Below are 19176 nucleotides of genomic sequence, written 5' to 3'. Positions count from 1 at the left end.
CCCCCACTTGTCCTCTTCCAGGAAATTTTCTCTTGATCACAGCATTAGTAACTTTTGCCCTTCTGACTCAACTAGTCATTACAGTCATGTCCAACTCTTCACGACCCCATTTCTAGTTTTCTTGGCAAAGATACTGGAGTGGTCTGCCATTTCCTTCTCCTCCACAAAGCAAGTTGGGCTTTAAATATTGGGGAAATTGGGGGGCAGCTGGGTGGCTCAATGGATGGAGAGCCAGGCCTAGAAACAGGAGATCCTGGGTTCAAATGTGACCTCAGATACTTCCTAGCTGGGTGACCTTGGGCAAGTCATTTAACCCCCAATTCCTATCCCTTACTGCTCTTCTGACTTGGAACCAATACATAGCATTGATTCTTAGGTGGAAGGTAAGGGTTTATTTAAAAATAAAATAAAATAAAAGGAACTGTTCCTCTAAAGGACTTGGCCAATGAAGCATCTAGGGAAGCGGTACTTAGTAGATTGTTTTCTTTTTTCTTTTTTTAAAAAATTAAATAAAGAAACAATTTTCCCTTGGTTACATGATTCTTGTTGTCTCCCTCCCCTCTTCTCTCCCTCCTCTCATAAATATATTAAGTAGATAGTTTTCTAAATGAATGAATTAAACAGTAAGGTTAACTTCCAAAAGTTCTCTCCTGCTCCCTCATGGGACTCTCCAGGACCCAACATCTTCTGTTGCCAGTCCTTCTTCCTCTCTTAAAGTCAAACCAGCCTAGACTCAAAAGGCCAGGGTTTGCCACCTGTGGGGGTCCCCTGAGGGTTGTCTGTCACAAACAGGAAGCAGTTAGTAGGGGAAAGGGGCCAGTGTTAGGTCGGGAAATAGCAACACAGATAGATAATTAAGGCTCTCTAGGTCTCTCCTTACCTCCTCTGAGCCTTGATGTTTAATAATTGAAGGGAAAAACAAAAAACAACCCAAAAAACCCCAAGCCACTAGATTTGAAGTCTAGAGACTTAGGTTCTAATCTTGTCGGTGTCCCTGACTTGCTATGTGACCCTGGGCAAGTTCTTTTTCTCCTGGATCTTATTTTCCTTTTCTGTAAGATGAAGAATTACTATAATGACCAAACATGATTTCAGAATGCTGATGATAAAGCTTCTTCCCCACCTCTTAACCGGAATGTGATAGACTCAAGATGCACAATGAGTCACATTTTCAGGCAAGAATTTCCCAGGATGGGAATTTGTTTTGATTGGGCATATTTGTGACAAGGGTTTTTTGAGATATATATATATATATATATTTTTTTTTTTTACTGGAGGGAATTTGTGAGGGGCACAGCGATAGCTGCCCCAAAAAGGGGGGGAAAGTCTTTGAAGTATTTTTATGAATGTACAAGAGAAAACATAAGGGAGGTCAGAAGGGAACAGACAAGTGTGACAACTTTGAAAATTTAATAATGAATTCATTATGTAACTAAAAAGAAAAGCAAGGTATATATAATAGACTTACAGTTTCATATATAATCCTCTTTGTTCTACTTTATGTTATTTGTCATTAAGTTTAGAAAAGAAAATGAAGGAGTTTGATTAGATCAATGATTCTTAAAAAGTGGTCTGGAGCCCCCTAAGCCTTTTCTGGGGGTCTATGAGGTCAAAACCATTTTCATAGTAATACTAAGATTATTTGATACAGTATATATTACCACTCTTTTGTCTTAGAATCAATATATAGTATTGATCCTAAGAAGGAAGGTAAGGGTTAGAGAGGAAAAAAAAAGAAAGAAAGGGGGACCAAAAAGTTTGAGAGTCACTCTGTTAAACGATCTCTGAAATCCCTTCCATTTCTAACATTTTGTGTTCTAAGTTCCCTCTTTAGCTCTAACATTGTGTTCAAGACATTCCATCTCTCAACTCCGGGCATTGTCTCTGGCTGTCCCCCAGGCCTGGAATGCTCTCTCTTTCCTCCCCTCGGTGATGGATGAGCTCCATGGCTTCCTTTCAGGCCCAGCTTAAATCCCAGCTTCTACAGGAAGTTTTCCCAACACCTCATTCCGTGCTGCCTTCCCTCTGTTTATTATTTCCTATATATCCTGTAGATAGCACTCTTTGTCTATATTTGTTTGCATGTGTCTCCCCCATTTGACTGTGAGCTCCTTGAGGGCAGGGAATGGCTTTTACCTTTGTGTATCCCCAGAGCTTAGTTTGGTGCTTTAATAAATGTTTAGGAATGCATCGATCTTTGTAGCCCTAGTGTCCAGGATGGTTCTTGGGACATGATAGGCACCTAATAAATGTTTCTTGACCTAAAATAATTTGGGTTGAAAAGGCAAGATATTGACCTGTCCAGTAGTGGGGAGGAAGTTTTTTTTTCTTTTTCTGTATCTTTGAAGGGTTATTTTTATTATTTTTTTTTATCTTGAGAAAATTTTATGTAATTAGTTAATTTAGAATATTTTTCCATGGTTACAAGATTCATGTTCCCCTCTCCCAACCCCCTCCTGTAGCTGATGCTCAGTTCCACTGGGTTTTACATGTGCTGTTGATCAAGACCTATTTATGGGGAGGAAGTTCTGATCCTGCCTGCTGAATTTATCCTGAGTCCTCATTGCTTTTATTTATTTATTTATTTTCCCTCATTGCTTACAGTGAGAATATGTTGCCTCCCCTAGAGTTTCCTCTGTATCCTGAGGGCGTCTGGCCTTTAAATTGAGCCATCTGTTAAACCATGTGCTGGCTTAAAGGGGGAAAGATGAAGGAACGGATGGAGAGTAAGAAGGAAAGCTCTCTGAGGAAGACGGCTCTTTAGTTTGGCTTTTTATCCTCCCGTCTACGGCAGTGCCTGGAATACGGCTGACCTAGATCAGTACTCACGGGAGTGGATGGGGTGGGATGATGGTGACACAGACTCCGTTTGGTAAAAGTTCATGGATTCTCGTAGGCTTCTATGGTTTTTGTTGGGTTGTTTCCAGTCTGATTTGGGTTAGAGATGTTTAATAAACCCTACAGAGACCTCTACGTATGTATGTGGGGAAGTGAAGAGGAAGATTAGGTTATTTGGGGGAGAAACAGGGCCACGCTTGTCCCTGAGGGGGCCTGACTGTGGGCGGCCTCCCTTCCTCCCTGGGGCAGGCTACCGGTGACAAGACAGCCAAGGTTCTGGTTCAGCGACTCCCACCAGCCCCTGCCGGTCCCAGCATCCGCCTCGACGACGGAGACACCCAGAGGAGCGAGAGTCCGACTCGCCATGCAGCAGGCCCCTTTCCCCCTCATCCTCCTCTTTCTGTTCCTCACTCCACAGGTTGCTGAGCCCCAAGACCTCCTGAGAGTGGAGGTGGAAGGTAGGAAGATGCCCAGACTATCTCTTGTCCCACTTTGGGCCTCTGGGATTCTGTCTCCTCCACTGTAAAATGAAACCGGAGATGGGATGAGAAGATCCCCAGAAGCGTCTTCCCAACTCTAAATTCGGCGATTTCGGGGTCTCTTGGCCTGAGGGTTGACGATGGGGAGAGGAGGAAGTAGAGATTATGAAAAAAAATCTCACATTTTAATTTTAATGTCTTCAAGTCCGTTTCTTCCTAACAACCCCAGGAAGTAGCTAGTGTGAGTATTTCTATCCCTTTTAGACAGAGGAGGAAGCTGAGGCTCAGAGCCCAGGCCCTTGCCACCAGCCGGAGCTGGAGCGTGTTCTTCCCTTCCAGGTTCACATCCCCTCTTCCTCACCCATTCTCCTCTCTCTCTTCCCAGAGGGAAGGAATGCGGTGCTGCCCTGCCTGACCAGCCCCAGCGACAGCTCCTTCAAGCCCATCACCTGGTCCGGAGGAGGGCAGCTGGCCTCTTTGCAGCAACTCACCCTGAAAGGCCCAGGCGTGGGGGCCCAGGTGGGACCCGTGAACATCTCCCTTTTCATCTCCAACATCTCAGCCGAGTCTGGGGGCTTCTACCTCTGCGAAAGGGAACCACCCACAAGGCCAGAGGCGAAGTTGGGGGCTGCCGTCAGTGTCCAGGGCAGTGGTGAGGGTCCAGGGGGTCGTGGCAGTGAGGGGAACCTCAAGCTCTGGCTCCAGAGGGGAGAAGGTCAGGGGAGCCAGGGGCTTAGGCCCTTTCCCCTTCTGCTGAGAAACAGTATGGTGGCATGGAAGGAACCTTGGAAATGGGTGAAAAGACACGGGTTTCCATTCTGATTCTGCTACGTCCTCCTCGTGTGATCCTAAGCCAGTCACATTTTCCCTATTTGGGCCTCCGTTTCTTCATCTATAAAACCAGGGGTTTGGCCTGGATGACTGAGGAAGCCCATTTCGGCTCTAAATCTTATGATTCAATAAGGGGGACAGAAAGGGAAGGGGCTGGTGAGGCTCTGGAGGGTGTCCGTGCAAGGGCGGGATGGATGGGAAAATAGCCGAGTCTGAGGGAGAAACTGAGCCAGGAAGATGGGAGCAGAAGCTGGATGGGGGTGCAGGCAGGGGAGGGGAGTCTCTGAGCCCAGCTCCCAGCCTAGCCCCTTCTCCCTTTCTCTCCTCTCTGTGTTGCCAGGTGAACTGTTCCAGTGGAATGCTACTGGCCCCGTGGGCTGTGGTCTCAGCTCCACCGTACCTGCTAGCCTTTCCAGATCCCGGCCCCCTCCTGATCCTTCTACTCAGCTCTATGTCTGGGCTGGAGACAGACCTGAGCTGTGGGATCCCTTCACTCCCTGTACGGATCAGAACCAAACACAGGGTAAGCAAGGGTTGTGGGAGGGAGAGGCAAGAAGGAGTGGGCTAGATCTAGGTCTAGGTTGAATGGAGGGCAGCTAGGTGGCATAGCAGATAGAATTCTGGGCCTGGAGTCAGGAAGTCCTGAGTTCAAATCCAGCCTCAACCATTTACTATCTGTGTGACCCTGGGAGAGTCATTGAGCCCTATTAGCCTCAGTGCACCATGTAGGATTAGAGCTTCTCTAAAGGTGGGATGGGGTGCCTCAGGAAATAAGTAGTAGGGTTCTCTCCACGTGTTGGTATGTTATAGTAACTTTTTCTTTTGTATGAGTTCTACCCGATAAACCTGCTAACTTTCCTGTGATCCTGTAATCTCATAACACTTTGTATGCAGTTTACTCGGTTCTAATTTGTACCCAGGCTTTCAGGTTCAAGAAGCAGTTGCCTTGCAGCAATCTTGTAAGGGAGGAAGTACGGGTGTATTTATTCCCATTTTGCAAACTTGGAAACTGAGGCTCAGAGAGGTCGGGAGACCTCCCACAGCCATAAAGCAAATAAGTTTCAGAGGCAGAATCCAAACTCAGATCCCCAGATTCCAAATCCAAGGTAGTGTCCAGCCCACCTCCTACCTCTCTTAATCTTACCACATCTGAATTATCTTGAGTTTTAGCAAGAATCTTTATTTACAAATATAGAATACACCCATATTTTGAAAGGCCCACCATTTCATCAATAGGAAACACTTTCTCCACCAAAGTAATGTGGCATTCATGCCCTAACAGAAGAAAACATATTTTAGTGGAAAGAACATTTTCTAGAAAAGGATTTAGAAGGAGAGGATCTGGGTTCAAATTCCAGCTTGGATAAATCTCTTCAGTTCCTTCTATGTCTTTTAGACTTAGTAAAATGAAAGGGTTGGATTATTAGACTAAGTGTTCTTAACCTGGGGTCTATGAACTTTAAAAAAAAAAACCTTTTGGATCACTGTAATCCAGGACAATTTATTTCTTTTGCAATCCTATATATTGGACTTATGCATTAAAAATATTATTTTTAGAAAGGATCCGTAGGTGTTACCAGAGTGCCAAAGGGAACCAAGGCACAAAAAAGGTTAAGAATTCCAGATTAAGAATCCCTCTCTTCTAGCACTAACATTTTATGATCTTAGGAGTGGGTGTGACTCAAACAAGGCATCACCTACTGGCCAATCTTGTCATGATGAGCCAGTTTGCATTGAGCTAGGGTGGGTCCTGGGATGGCAAACACAAAATCTATGTTTGCTGGGCCTGTTCTCCAAGCCTTTCCAGCTTGGCAGGACCCAACAGTCCTGATGGGGTTGGCACTCCATTGGCATAGCTTCTAAGAAACTAGGGCTGTCTTCACGCCCGGGCTTCCAAGGCGGTTACAAAAGAAAAAATTTAAATTCATAATGCTGCTAGAGAAAGAGCAATGAATTTGGAATTGGGGATTCCGGGGTATGAATCCTTGCTCTGATAATTTATTGAGTCACTTACCCACTTTGAACCTTAGTTTCCTCATCTATCAAATAGAGATAATACTTAGACTGTCTACCTTGCAGGTTTGCTGTTAGGAAAATGATTTGTAAACCTTAAAGTGCTATAGATATATGAGCTTTTATTAAGTAAAAGAAGGGGGCAAAGGCAATTGGAAGCATGGGTAAAGTAAATAAGCCCAGGATGGATGATATGAAATTTAGGGAAAATTCCCCAGGGCCTTCCTGGGCTCCATGATTCTCTAGACCTGGAGGTCTCCCCAAGGGTTACTCCCATCCTGGCCTCTTGCGTGAATTGAACATTTTGGTCCCAGAACACCCTTCTGTCACCTTTTCCTACAAGCCACTCTATCTCCACTGTGGATGGTCCATCTGAGTCCTGAAGACTAGTGAAGGCCTCGTACCCTTCCAACCCAAGGATGGATCCAAACATTTGGAGCATGGGAAGATGTGTTGCAGGTCTGACCATGTTAGTTTCCTACTCAATAAACTCCAAAGGTTCTCAATTGACTCTAGGATCAAACATTTTTTTCACCTTTACCTTGTCTTTTTTTTAATATCCATTTTTACATAAGTTCAACAATGTATAAGCATTAAGGGGTAGATGCTCAAATATTTCCCATGGATGGGCTGTCCACTGCATGAGACTGGGTACATTCCCATATGCTACAATAAGAAAAATTTCTTAGCCCATCAGGAACCCTTTCCATTGACTCAGGGAAAGAGGTTTTGTGTTCCTCTTAATTTCATAGGGTTGTAGATTTAGATCTGGAAGGGAACTTATCCAGCCTTTTTAATTTTACAGATGAGGGAACCAAGGCCTAGAGTAAAGTGACTTGTGTAAAGTCTCACACAGCTCTAGTAGAAAGTAATGTAATGAGCATTTCAATGGAGGTTTAACTCCAAATCAATTTCATTGTTGACTCTGATCCTAAAGTCAGGAGGACTGGAGTCCAAATCCAACCTCAAACACTTACTAACTGTGAGGCTAGGTGCAAATCACTTAACTATGTTTGCCTCAGTTTCCTTACCTGTAAAATTATCTGGAGAAGAAAATGGCAAACCACTCCATTATCTCTGCCAAGAAAATCTCAAATGGGGTCATGAAGAATCAGACATGATTAAAAGAACTAAACAACTACTCATTCCAAATCAGTACTATTTCATTTTGCTGTGATACTGGGAAAGAACCTTAGGAATCACCTATTCCAGTGGTTCTCAAACCTTTTGGTCTTAGCACCCCTGTACAGTCTTAAAAACCATTTGAAGACCTCCTTAAAGAGTTTTTGTTTATTTGAGTTATATTGCCTAATATTTACCATATTAGAAAGTAAAGCATCTTAGTATTATTAGCAAAATAGTTTTGACCTTGCAGACCCCATAAAGGTATACTGGGGACCACAATTTAGGAACCACTACTCTAGTCTAACCTCCCTCATTTTTATCAGTTTAGGTCCAGAGAGGAAATGGGGGAGAAAAGCATTAAAATTTTTTCATTGCAGTTATGCTTCATCAACCAGAAAAAGAAATGCAATTTACAACCCTGAATTCTTAAACATTTTTTTTACACATATCCCTCCATTATACTACAAGTCTCCTAGAGTAAGGATTTTGTCATATCTTTTTATCTTCTCCAACACACACACACACACACACACACACACACACACACACACACATACACATATAAGGTACTTAATTGGATTGTTGTTGAATTCGCAAATGTCTATATAATGAGACTGTTTGGAATTAGGGAGTGGATAGTCCTACTGTCCTCTGTCCTGGTCAGTCTCGAATATTGCTTTCAGGTGTTCCATATTGGGGAAGTCATTGATAAGCTGAAGAGTGTCCAGAGGAAGGTAACTAAATTGGTAAAGAGCTTGGAGATCATACCTCAAGAATATATGTTATAGGAGCTGGAGATATTTAGCTTGGGAAAGAAAAAAATTTAGGAGAAGACATGATAGCTATCTTCAAGTATTTAAAGGTCTGTGAGGAGAACTAGGTGTGAAATAAGTGTGAAATCTAGAACATATAGAGGCTGATTAGTAAGAAAAACATCCCAATAAATATTGCTCTCAATAAGAAGAATAGACTGATTTGTAAGGTATTGGGTTCCTTTTATTAAAGTCTTTGTTCATTTATACTGATAATCTGCAAATAATTTCATCTGGTTTTGGAATATATTAATTGGATTTTATTTATTTTATTGATAATTTGGTTTTTAAATTTTTAATCACATTTTTGTTGCTATCTTTTACAACATTTTCATTTCAGAATATCTCTCTTCCTTGTAACAAAGATTAAAAAAATAAAGCAAGGGAGAAAAGTTTGGCAAAGCCAGTGAACATATCCATCATACTTGGTGATGTTTATAATATTCCATATCAGTAGTCTCCCCCTCTTTGTAAATTAGGGAGGAAAACGTGTTCTATTATCTCTCCTCTAAGGTCATGATCAATCATCATAATTGAATAGCAATATTTCCTTTTGAGGGTATGCCTTTTCTATTTACACTGATATCATCATTCTGCATATTATTTTCCTGATTCTGTATACTTCACTTCATCAATTTATATGAGTTTTTCCATCCTTCTTTGTATTCTTCATATTCATTATCACTTATGAATCAGAAATGTTACATTTGTTCCTGAAGCATTAGCATTTCCCCATGAATGATTGTTTATTTCTTGTTCTTTGCTATTACAAAAAATGTTATTATGAATAGTTAGGTGTGTTTGGGAATTTTCTGTCTTTTACTTTCTTAGAGTATATGACTAGCAGTTTATCTCTGGGTTAGAGTATGTATATTTTAGTTACTTGCTTATCATAATTCTAATTACTTTCTAGAAATAGACAGCTCACAATCTTACTAATATTACCTTCATGTTCCCGTCTTTCTTTAGACTCTCTAATATAGACTATTTCCATCTTTTGTCATCTTTGCTAATTGTTAAGAGTGAGGTACAATTTCAGTACTGCTTTAATTTTAATGTTTTTATTAGTGATTTGTAGCCATCCAGTTGTTAATATCTCATTTTTGACATGTTTATCTTTTGACCACTTATCATTGGGGAATGGCTCTTGATCTTATGTTTCTGTTAATTCCTTACATATCTGGGATATCAGACCTGTATTAGAGATATTTCCTCCCAGTCCAAGCTTTCTCTTTTCCTAACTGCGTTGATTTCATTCTATCAAAAGCTTTTCAGTTCCAGGTCATTGAAATGACCTATTTTATCTTTCGTAATCGCCTCTATACCTTGTTTCCCACTATCATAATTATGAAAGATATATAATGTCATTCTCTTATACTTTTGACTTATGTGACCTATTTTGGGGTTATATATGCATTTTGAATTTATTGTAGTAAATTGTATAAAATATTAGTCTAAACCTAATTAATTTTTGCAGAAGTGCTTTCCTATTTTCTCAGGTGATATTGTCAAATAGGGCATTACTCTCCAAGTAACTAATGGTCTTGGGTTTATTGAATTTCTGCATTTTAAAGTTTGATGGTAGGGACAGCTGGGTAGCTCAGTGGATTGAGAGCCAGGCCTAGAGACAGAAAGTCCTAGGTTCAAATCTGGCTTCAGACACTTCCTAGCTGTATGACCCTGGACAAGCCACTTAACTCCCACTGTCTAGCCCTTATTACTCTTCTGCCTTAGAACCAATAAATAGTATTGATTCTAAGGTAAGGGTTTAAAAAAAAAGTTTGATGGTTCTTATTCTTCTTTATCAAGTCTATTCCACTGATCCTTGTTTTTATTTGTAACCAAATAGTTTTGGAATATGCTATTGCTTCTTGTTTGTTTTTATGGATATATTTTCTTTTCATAAGAGAGGCTAACACAGGCAAAAAATCCTATGAAGTATACTTCTTTCTGTTCCTAACAGCTGAGAAAAAGAGCAGCCTGGAGGGGAGGGGGATTGCCCATGATAATTCGTGCCACTCAATGCTCCTGAAATTTACTGATGGTTAAAAAAAGAGGGAAGACAAGAGTTCTTTACATTGAAGAGTTGGTACCATCTTAACCCGAGTTTTTTCATCATTCGATATTTTCTTTATTTGTATAGCTGTAGATTATTCTTTAGCTTCATAGCCTAACATTGAGGAACTGCTGCTCTGTTATCTCAAGGGAGTGGGGAAACTTCTAAGCCAGCCCATTCTGCCCTCCGGGAGGCAGTTTGGACCAGATTCAGTTCTGGGGAGCCTGACTCTAATGAGAAGAGTAAGTCTCTCTCCTCTGACACCCTGGGAATGAGTTTATTCATTGCCTTACTTCTAGGGTCTCCTCCAAAAATTTCCCCCTCAGTGGGAAGAGAAAAATAATATTTAATGTACAATATGGATCTGGTATGGGACAAGAAATTTATTTCTAGACGCTCAAGAAATGCTGAACATAAAAAACTCATGTGTACATCAACAGACAGAATTGAGCAGCTTAATTTAGAACTACTTGTAAAGTCTGTTGTTTCAGTACTTAAGCCACCTCAGGACATAGAGCAGTTTGCAAGAATGCTAATTGGACATTTTTCACTTCAGTGGCTAAACAACTTCTGGTATATATCTGATGGTACAATGGCCAGGCTTGCACTAATCCTCTTACCTGTGACTATCTTCTTCATTGCCAAGTTTTGCCTTCTACAAGTTAGTTCTAACCCAATGAGACCTTAGTCTTAAAAGGTCAAGTGACTTGCCCAAAGTCACATAGCTAGGCTAGATTTGAACTCAGGTCTTCTTGACCCCGGGCCAAGTGCTTTATCCTCTGTGTTATCTAGCTGCCTCCAGGTCCTTGACCTATCTGGTTACACATCCATCTCTGAGCAACCAAAGAGGAGGTGCTTTAGCTTCCACGTGCTTGTGGCCACCTGGAGGTTGGGGTAGGAGAACTGAGGCTTGTTGTCCCTTCGGACTGCTCTTTAGATATACCTTGGAATGCTCCTTCATGATTTAAAGCTGGGAAAGAAAAGAACCCCTCCTACTTCTAGTAAATTGACGGAGTCCTCAGATATTCTGGCTCCATAGCCAATAAACAGACTCATTATTTCGCTTCTCAGAGCCCTGAATGATGAATCACACTTGGCCAGAAGTAGGTCCTTCCATCCCCAGCCCTAAAGCTTCCATGGGGAATCAGGAATCATGACTCTGGACATGTTCCATGGGGATGGAGGGACAAAGGATGGCTCCCATGATAATGAAATCATAGATGTAGGGCTGAAATGTACCTTCCAGGTGATCTAGTCCAATCTTCTCATTCTTTTTATTTTAAACCTTTACTTTCTAATCTAAGAAAGAAGAGGGGCAAGGGCTAGGCAAATGGGTCACACAGCTAGGAAGTGTCTGAGGACAGATTTGAACCCCGGACCTCCTATCTCTAGGTCTGGCACTCTGTCTGGGCTACTCCCAACCCCTCATTCTACAGATAAGGAACCCAAGTCCCAGCTGGGTTAAGGAACTCAGAGCAGCTAGATGGTGCAGTAGATAGAGTATTAGGCATGGAGTCAGGAAGACATGACTTCAAATCCAGCCTCAGACACTTAGATGTGTGAACTTGACTTAGTCACTTAACCTCTGCTTATCTCAGTTTCCTTAACTGTAAAATGGTAATAAAAGTAGCACACATAATAAGTATACATCTTAATGTGGAAATAATGATACATCACAGTAATAATACATATTAAATAAAATAATAAAAAATAACAATTATAAATATTACATAAATACATATTAAGCAAATTAAATACAAATATATCACAAGATTGTTGTGAGATAATATTTAAAAGCAGTTAGCACAGTGCCTGGAACCTAGTAGGTTCTATAAAAATGCTAGCTATAATAGTAACTTCATCATATATAACATAATGTTATTATAATATATAATCATATGGTATAATTATTTTTATGGCAAAGAAGAGTTAAGATCTAACTTGTGACAAAGTCAACCTTAGGGCCTCTGAATCCGAAGTCAGGATTTTTTTCACTGTAGCCTACTGCTTTCCACTCTTTTCTTTATTCTCCATCACTTAATCTATGCCTTACCAAGTTTTTCCTTTTGGAGCAATGATATTTCATGATATTCCTATCTGTAGAACCCTTGGCAAGTCACTTAACCTCTCAGTGCAATTGAGAGGCACTAAGAATGTAAATTACAGATGAAGTACCAACTTGTATGGGTGAAATCATCATCTCCATTGCTATATTTCTATACCAGTTTGCTTCGAACTTTTTGCTATTGCCAGTAGGCCTTCTCTGTAAGAAAAGTCACTAAGCTGTCTATACCCTTTGGCAAGGAGATTCCATTTTTGTACGTGTACTCCATCCGAAGGAGGTCAAAGACAGACAGAGAAAGATTCCACATACAGCAAAACTGAAACCCAATGATTATCCATTGATTCAGGAATGGCTGAAGAGATGGTGGTACATAGACCTATAAAGACTAATGGAAACAGCATGTTGTAGTCAATAGAGGGCTAGCCTTGGACTCAGGAAGATCTCCATTTAAGTCCTGTCTCTGGCACTCTGGTATATCAAACAAGTTACCTAGCCTCTGGGCCTCTGGCTACTCTCTAAGGTTGTCTTCTCCCTCTAGACTCTCCCCTGGCAACCTCACTGGGCCCCATGAATTCAGCTATTATCTCCATGCAGATGACTCCCAGATTTCTAAATTCAGTTGGTCTTCAATCCTCCATCACTAATTGCCTATTGAACAATTCAAATTGTATATCTTAAAGGTATCTTAGACTCAACATGTTTAAAACAGAGCTTAATATCCTTAAACACCCCCCTCTTCCAAACTCCTCTCCTACTATTTTACTAGCCATCAAAGTTCATATTCTTGGTATTATCCTCATTTTCCTTACCCTACCTCCTCTGCCATCCACCCCCCTCCCATATAAGGGCAGTTACCAAATTTTTCCATTTCTGTCTTCAAAAGATGTCTTATATCCTACCCCTTCTCTTCATTCACAGAGCTACCATCTGAGTTCCCACCTTTGTTACCTCTCCCCTAGATTACTGCAAAAGTTATAGTTGGTCTCTCTCCACTTCAATCCATCCTATACATTGCTGCCAAAGTGATTCTTTTTAAGTGTTGTCACCTGGGTTTTTGGGAACCCCGAGTTTTCCCCTGTCCCCTGAGAACACACCCGGAGAGAAATTCTAGGATGTACATTCCATGTAATAGAAAGAGCAACAATAAAATAGTGGTCCTAAAGAAAGAATATGGCAGAAAATGATCTTTTAGCACAGTCTTGTTATTGCTGTCCAGAATAATAATTCTTCTTGAGTCTCCCAGAAATTAGAAGCTAAATAAAGCTACTTAAGTTTCCTTTAAAAAAAACAAACTAACGGAGAAGTCTGGGACTTCCCTCAGGATGTGTTCTCAGGGGACAGGGGCAAACTTGGGGTTCCCCAAAACTCAGTTGACAATGTATAGCTGATTCCCTTTCTCACCTAGTCACACTGACTTCCTATTAGTTTTTAGGATATAATATAAGCTCTTCTGTTTAGATTTTAAAATCTTTATAGCCTGGGCCCCCCATCTATCTTTCTAGCCTCATTGGACATCACTTCCCCTCCCCAATCTGAGTTCTAATCAAAGTGACCATCTCTCTGATTGTCACATGTGACACTCCCATCTCTTATTTCCGGGTCTCACTGCATCAGACATGTTCCACACCTAGAATACCCTCCTTCTTACTGTCACTTCTTAGATTCTCCCTTTTAGTTTAAAATGCAGCTCAAGTACCAAACTCTTCATGAAACTTTTCTAGGTGCCCCTTCTCCCAACTACCTTGTAAAGATTCTGAGTATCTTCTGCAGAGACAAAGGACGTTTGTGTCCTCCACTTTGAATTTTCTCAACATATGTGTATTTTTTGTATTTTGCATTTGCTTTTGAATTTTTTAGTTCATGCCCATCTTCTCCCTCTCCTGGGCTTGAGGTGTGTTTGTAAGAGAGCCTACCCTTAGTATGGCGAGGGAAATCCTATTGTATGTAAGTAAATACTATTTTTCCTTTGAGTAAGTATATTTGAGGAAACATATTTGCTAAAGGGAAATACATTGGTAAGGGCTTGTGAACTAGTCCAGCTACCCACAGGGTTATTGCTAGAATCCTGGGAGTGGTAAGAGTCATCATTCTGGGGACTCAATCTTCTAGTGATGATATGAGTTAGGTTATTAAGTCCTGAGGGAAATATAACATATGGAAACCTGGGTGTTTGGTAAATATTTAACTGACTCTGAAAAAACAATCATATATCTATCTACATAGATATAGACAGATGTTCTATCTATCTATCTGGATCAGGGTCTTTTTACTCAGGGGGCCAGTTCACTGTCCTTCAGACCGTTGAGGACCAGACTATTAAAAAAAAAACAAAAACTATGAACAAATCCCTGTGCACACTGCACATATCTTATTTTAAAGTAAAAAAACAAAATGGGAACAAATACAATGTTTAAAATAAAGAACAAATAAATTTAAATCAACAAACTGACCAGTATTTCAATGGGAACTATGGGCCTGCTTTTGGCTAATGAGATGGTCAATGTCCGGGTCCATATTTGTCACTGCTAGCCGTAACAAGTGATGCAAGTGTGCATCAGTTAGTCTAGTTCTGGTTGGAGATTTCAGATGTTTCATTCTGGAAAAAGTGTTCACAGACATAAGCGCTGCCAAAGATGGTTGCCATTTTGAGTGCATGGTTCCTGAGATTAGGATATGTCTCAGAGGGGAGAGATGCATAGAAATTAGGCAAGCTGCTTGACTTGAATGCATATTTCAGAGAGTCACAATTTTGCAGTTCAGCCAGTTCCATTTGGTAAATTGTATCTACATTTTCAATATCAATAGAAAATGGGTTACAGAAAAGTTGTATGCCCTGTTCATAGAGATGAAGCTCTTTAAATCTGAATTGGAACTCCTTTTGCAACTTTTCCAGTGAATCCACACATGTTTCTTTTGAGAATACTATCAAGGATTTTTCCACTAACAGATTTTGAGTTAAGGTGAGATGGTAGAAATTTTCCTCCTTCTCTTGTTTGATAAGGAGTCTTAATTTTATTTCAAATGTTTTCACATGTGATTGCATATCACAGATGAGCTTCCCTTTTCCTTGAAATTGTGCATTGAAACTGTTGAGTAGCTCTGTAACATCTGTCAGAAAGGCGAGGTGCCATTTCCATTCTGCATCATTGAGCTCTGGTACTTCTTTGTTTTTTGAAAGCATAAAAGCTATAATCTGTGGAAGTAAGTCATAGAAATGTCTCAAAACTCAAACCTTGACTTAGCCAATGGATTTCGGTGTGGTATAGAACATCTTCATAGGCAATATTTAGATCAGACAGAAATTCCTGAAATTGTGGTTAGTGCATTAGCTCTAATGAAGTTAACACAAAAAACCACAATTTTCATAAGAGTTCCACTTCAGTGATTTACTATATAGCAACATTTGTTGGTGGATGAGGCAGTGTATTGGATAAGAATGGCTACGTTTGTCCATCTCTTGGTTAATGCGAGCAATTACACCTTTATTAGACCCCACCATGCTAGGAACATCATCAGTTATCACACTGGCTAGTTTAACCCAGTCCAGCTCCAGATCCTTCACAGTTTGGGAAACCTTTTCATAGATATCCTCTCCTGTAGTTGTTCCTTTGATGCTTTGCAGTGCAGCAATCTTGAGATCCGTCTAGCGGCCTCTCTGAGGACCAGGGTATGAATGCCCAAGTGTGGCATCACAGTTGGATAAATGAGGTAAGACACCGCGCATTCAGCCCACGTACACAGGCATTACACACAGTGCTCTGCCATGGTATCATGGTATATTTATTATATAGGTTTTTGGTACACACACATAATCAATTCTCTATCTATGTGACATTCTACAGTTTGATTGGATATTATCAAATCACCTAAACAACACTCTTGTGATGTTACTACAACAAAGAATTCTGTGATCATTTACTAGGTTTCTACAACACTCGGTGATAAATATGATTATTGTGAATAAAGTCATTTGTAGGTTAGTACCCCTTGATCTGTTGAGAGGATCATTGTGCTTTTGGTCAGCTTTCACTATCCATCATAATTGCTTGGGACATGAACAACAAAATATATTTGTATCTAGGTGTGAGAACTTTAGGCAGACCAATTTTGGGGTTTTCCTCAATTTACAAGTTCTGTTTTTCTTGTGTTACTTTGAAATGCCTAGTGACAGAGCTTGGCTTCTGTTCCAACAAATTCATTAGAGTGTGGTAACTGTAGGACAAGATTCATTATGTTGTAGGGCATTGGAGCTTATCTTGTGCTAAAGAAAGGAGGGGTCATGGGCAGTAGTCTTTGGGCTTTTATTCTGTAATTGCAATCTTTTTGGGGTAATAACTAGGGGGCTTAAATTAGGGTATATATTTATTGATCCTATAAGTATTTGCTCTCATGTTATTTCTGTATTGAGGAGCGAATAATAATCATAGCAAGTCCACTAGTGGGGAAAATTTGGGGAAAGAAGTCACAAAGGGGGATCAGAAGGGGGCCCTTCCTTCCTTGCACCATGACCTTGTCAATAGGTCAGGGTATGATGGCCTCTGGCACAGCAAGCTGTTCTGTGACTTCGAAATTGTAATTCGTCCCATGAATAAAAATTAGAAGTTGTGCAGAATCACAAACATCATTGCTCTTGTTGAGTGCCAAGGAATAATAGGAAAGTTTTCTTGTGAAGTTTTGCAAATGCTGATGCAAATTGCCTCCCATTTCTTCAATCCTTCATGTAATTGTAGATCCTGAAAGACTAACTCTACTAAATAAGTCTGCCTTTTCTGGACACATCTCTTTGGCAATAGAAAAAAGGTACTCTTTAACAAATTATCCTTCCACAAATGGTCTGCCAGTGCACGTTATTAGTTTGGCAACTTGAAAACTTGCTCACAGTGATGAAATATTTAGCTTCCCAAAAGTATTTTGCTGAGTTGTCAATGTATTTTTCAGTTTTAATATTTTATCTTTTCTCACATCTCCAACCAAACAATCATATTTATCTTTATGTTGAGTTTGATAGTGTCAATGCAAATTATATTCTTTGAACATAGACACTATATTCTGGCATATCAAACACACAGCTCTTTCCTTGTACTGCATGAAAAAGTAATCACAAGTTCACTATTCTTTGAATATCCTACACTCTGAGCCAATTTTTCTCTTTCTTGATGTCATTGTTTCCTAGGGATTCCAAATTGCTATTAGTAAAATACATACATATATACGTACATACATATACATATATATATATCCCTACAAAAACAATATACCAAGAATCATTTTGCCCACACAGAGGCATACAGACTGCACTGCCCATCAATGCAGTCTGATCCGTGTCCATCAATGCAGCCTTCCAGTCTACATCATTTCAGCCTCACCAGTGGTCATATTGGTGGAACTCCACTTTTACCTGCTCACACAGGTGTGGTGCAGGAACTGGCATGATTACAGAGCCGGTTCCTCCACCACCTTCCCAGTTCACATTACCCTTTGTGAACCACACTGCGATCTGTGAACTCACACAGAAATCTGATCGCATGGGTAGGACCCATGCGATCAGATTCCATAGCAGGACAAAGGAAGGAACGACACTAGTGTGTGTCCTCTTGTGGTCCGTATTTATGGATCTGTAATTATAGACCGTAATACAAAAAACACATGCCTCACTTCCCCCACATAGTACAATGGCCCCCATACTTCCCCAGATGCACAACATAATTATAGGGCCTATTATAGGGGCCATTATGTTGTGCAACTTAGGGGAGTATGGGGGCCATTGTACTACCGTGTTTCCCTGAAAATAAGACACTCTCTTATATTAATTTGACCCCCCAAAACAGGGGGTGTCTTATAAAACACCCAGTGGCAGTGGTGCGCTTCTCATAGTAGAGGCCCATCACTTATGTCACAGGCCAGATCACCACTATCTAATGCCTGTATACAGTACTGGAGGCGGTGCTGGGCCTGTGACACCATATATCACTGTCTGGGATAGCAGAGGCTGCAGCGCTGGCTGTGATGGGTCTATCACACCTTGCACAGGCCCATCACCGCCACCACTATACTGGGCAGCAGTAATCACAGTGCAGAATCCCCTCCCCTAGATTGCTGCTCACTATGCTGACGTTTTCCATTGTACAACCACATAATCCTTTGCATGGCTCCTCATTCTTGTCTCAGAACAAGGTGCCACGCAAAGGATTATGTCACCAGAAGTAGTGCTGTACATGAGTGACACCACCACATATAGTGCTCCTCTCACTGACCACCAATAAAAGAGGTGCCCTTTCCGGAAGTGCAGTGGGGGCCGGATACATGGCCTCAGGGAGCCGCATGTGATCCACAGGCCGTAGTTTGGGGACCCCTGATATAGATATACAGATATATACATATTTATTCAGGACATTTGACCCTATTTCCTTCTCACTCAACACCCTACAGGTGCCCTTTGCTCACTTCTTTCTCTCTGACACAGTCTAGGCCACCAGTGCAAAGATATGAGCCTCCTGGTCCCAGGTAAAGATGAAAGCTCTGTGGTCTAGATATTTAGCATTTTCTCCACCATTTTCTTAAATCTAGAAAATCAACAAAGCAATAACTTAATCTCTAATTTCTAGCATTTGCCAATTTCTGAGTTGCAGTTTTTAATTAAAAATTTCTTCAAATTCAGCTTTGAAAATTTAACAATTTGCTTACGTAAGCCAGCATGAACTGGTTTCAGCATGTCTCTGCATGTTGTGACAGAAAAAATGTGAGTTTAAAGACTGTGAATTGCCAAAACTGTAAAGATAATTTTAGTGTCTTGAATTAAATAAAAACTAAGTGGTCGCCATGGGAAAAATTCCCAAATATGAAAATACCCAAGTCAGCTGGGTTTTTAATGGAGATTTTTAATTAATACAAATGAAGGAATTAAGGTAAGGGAGAGAGACAGAGTAAGAGGAAATAGTAGGAGAGGGTCTTAGCCAT

The 19176-nt window shown here is 40.7% G+C and overlaps 1 protein-coding gene across 2 annotated transcripts in view; it reads left to right on the top strand.

Moving 5' to 3' along the window:
* Positions 1 to 2610: 2610 nt before the first annotated feature.
* CD19 (CD19 molecule) overlaps positions 2611 to 19176 on the top strand; it is a 41313-nt gene continuing 24747 nt past the window's right edge. For both annotated transcript variants that reach the window (XM_056805515.1, XM_056805516.1), the window contains exons 1-3: positions 2611 to 3296; positions 3703 to 3969; positions 4489 to 4671. In XM_056805515.1, the coding sequence (XP_056661493.1) occupies positions 3203 to 3296; positions 3703 to 3969; positions 4489 to 4671 (544 nt within the window). In that variant the 5' untranslated portion in view covers positions 2611 to 3202. The remainder of the gene's footprint in view (positions 3297 to 3702; positions 3970 to 4488; positions 4672 to 19176) is intronic.

This window comes from Monodelphis domestica, chromosome 7 (assembly GCF_027887165.1).
Source record: "Monodelphis domestica isolate mMonDom1 chromosome 7, mMonDom1.pri, whole genome shotgun sequence".
Taxonomy (NCBI): Eukaryota; Metazoa; Chordata; class Mammalia; order Didelphimorphia; family Didelphidae; genus Monodelphis; species Monodelphis domestica.
This window is presented reverse-complemented; position numbering and strand designations above follow the sequence as displayed.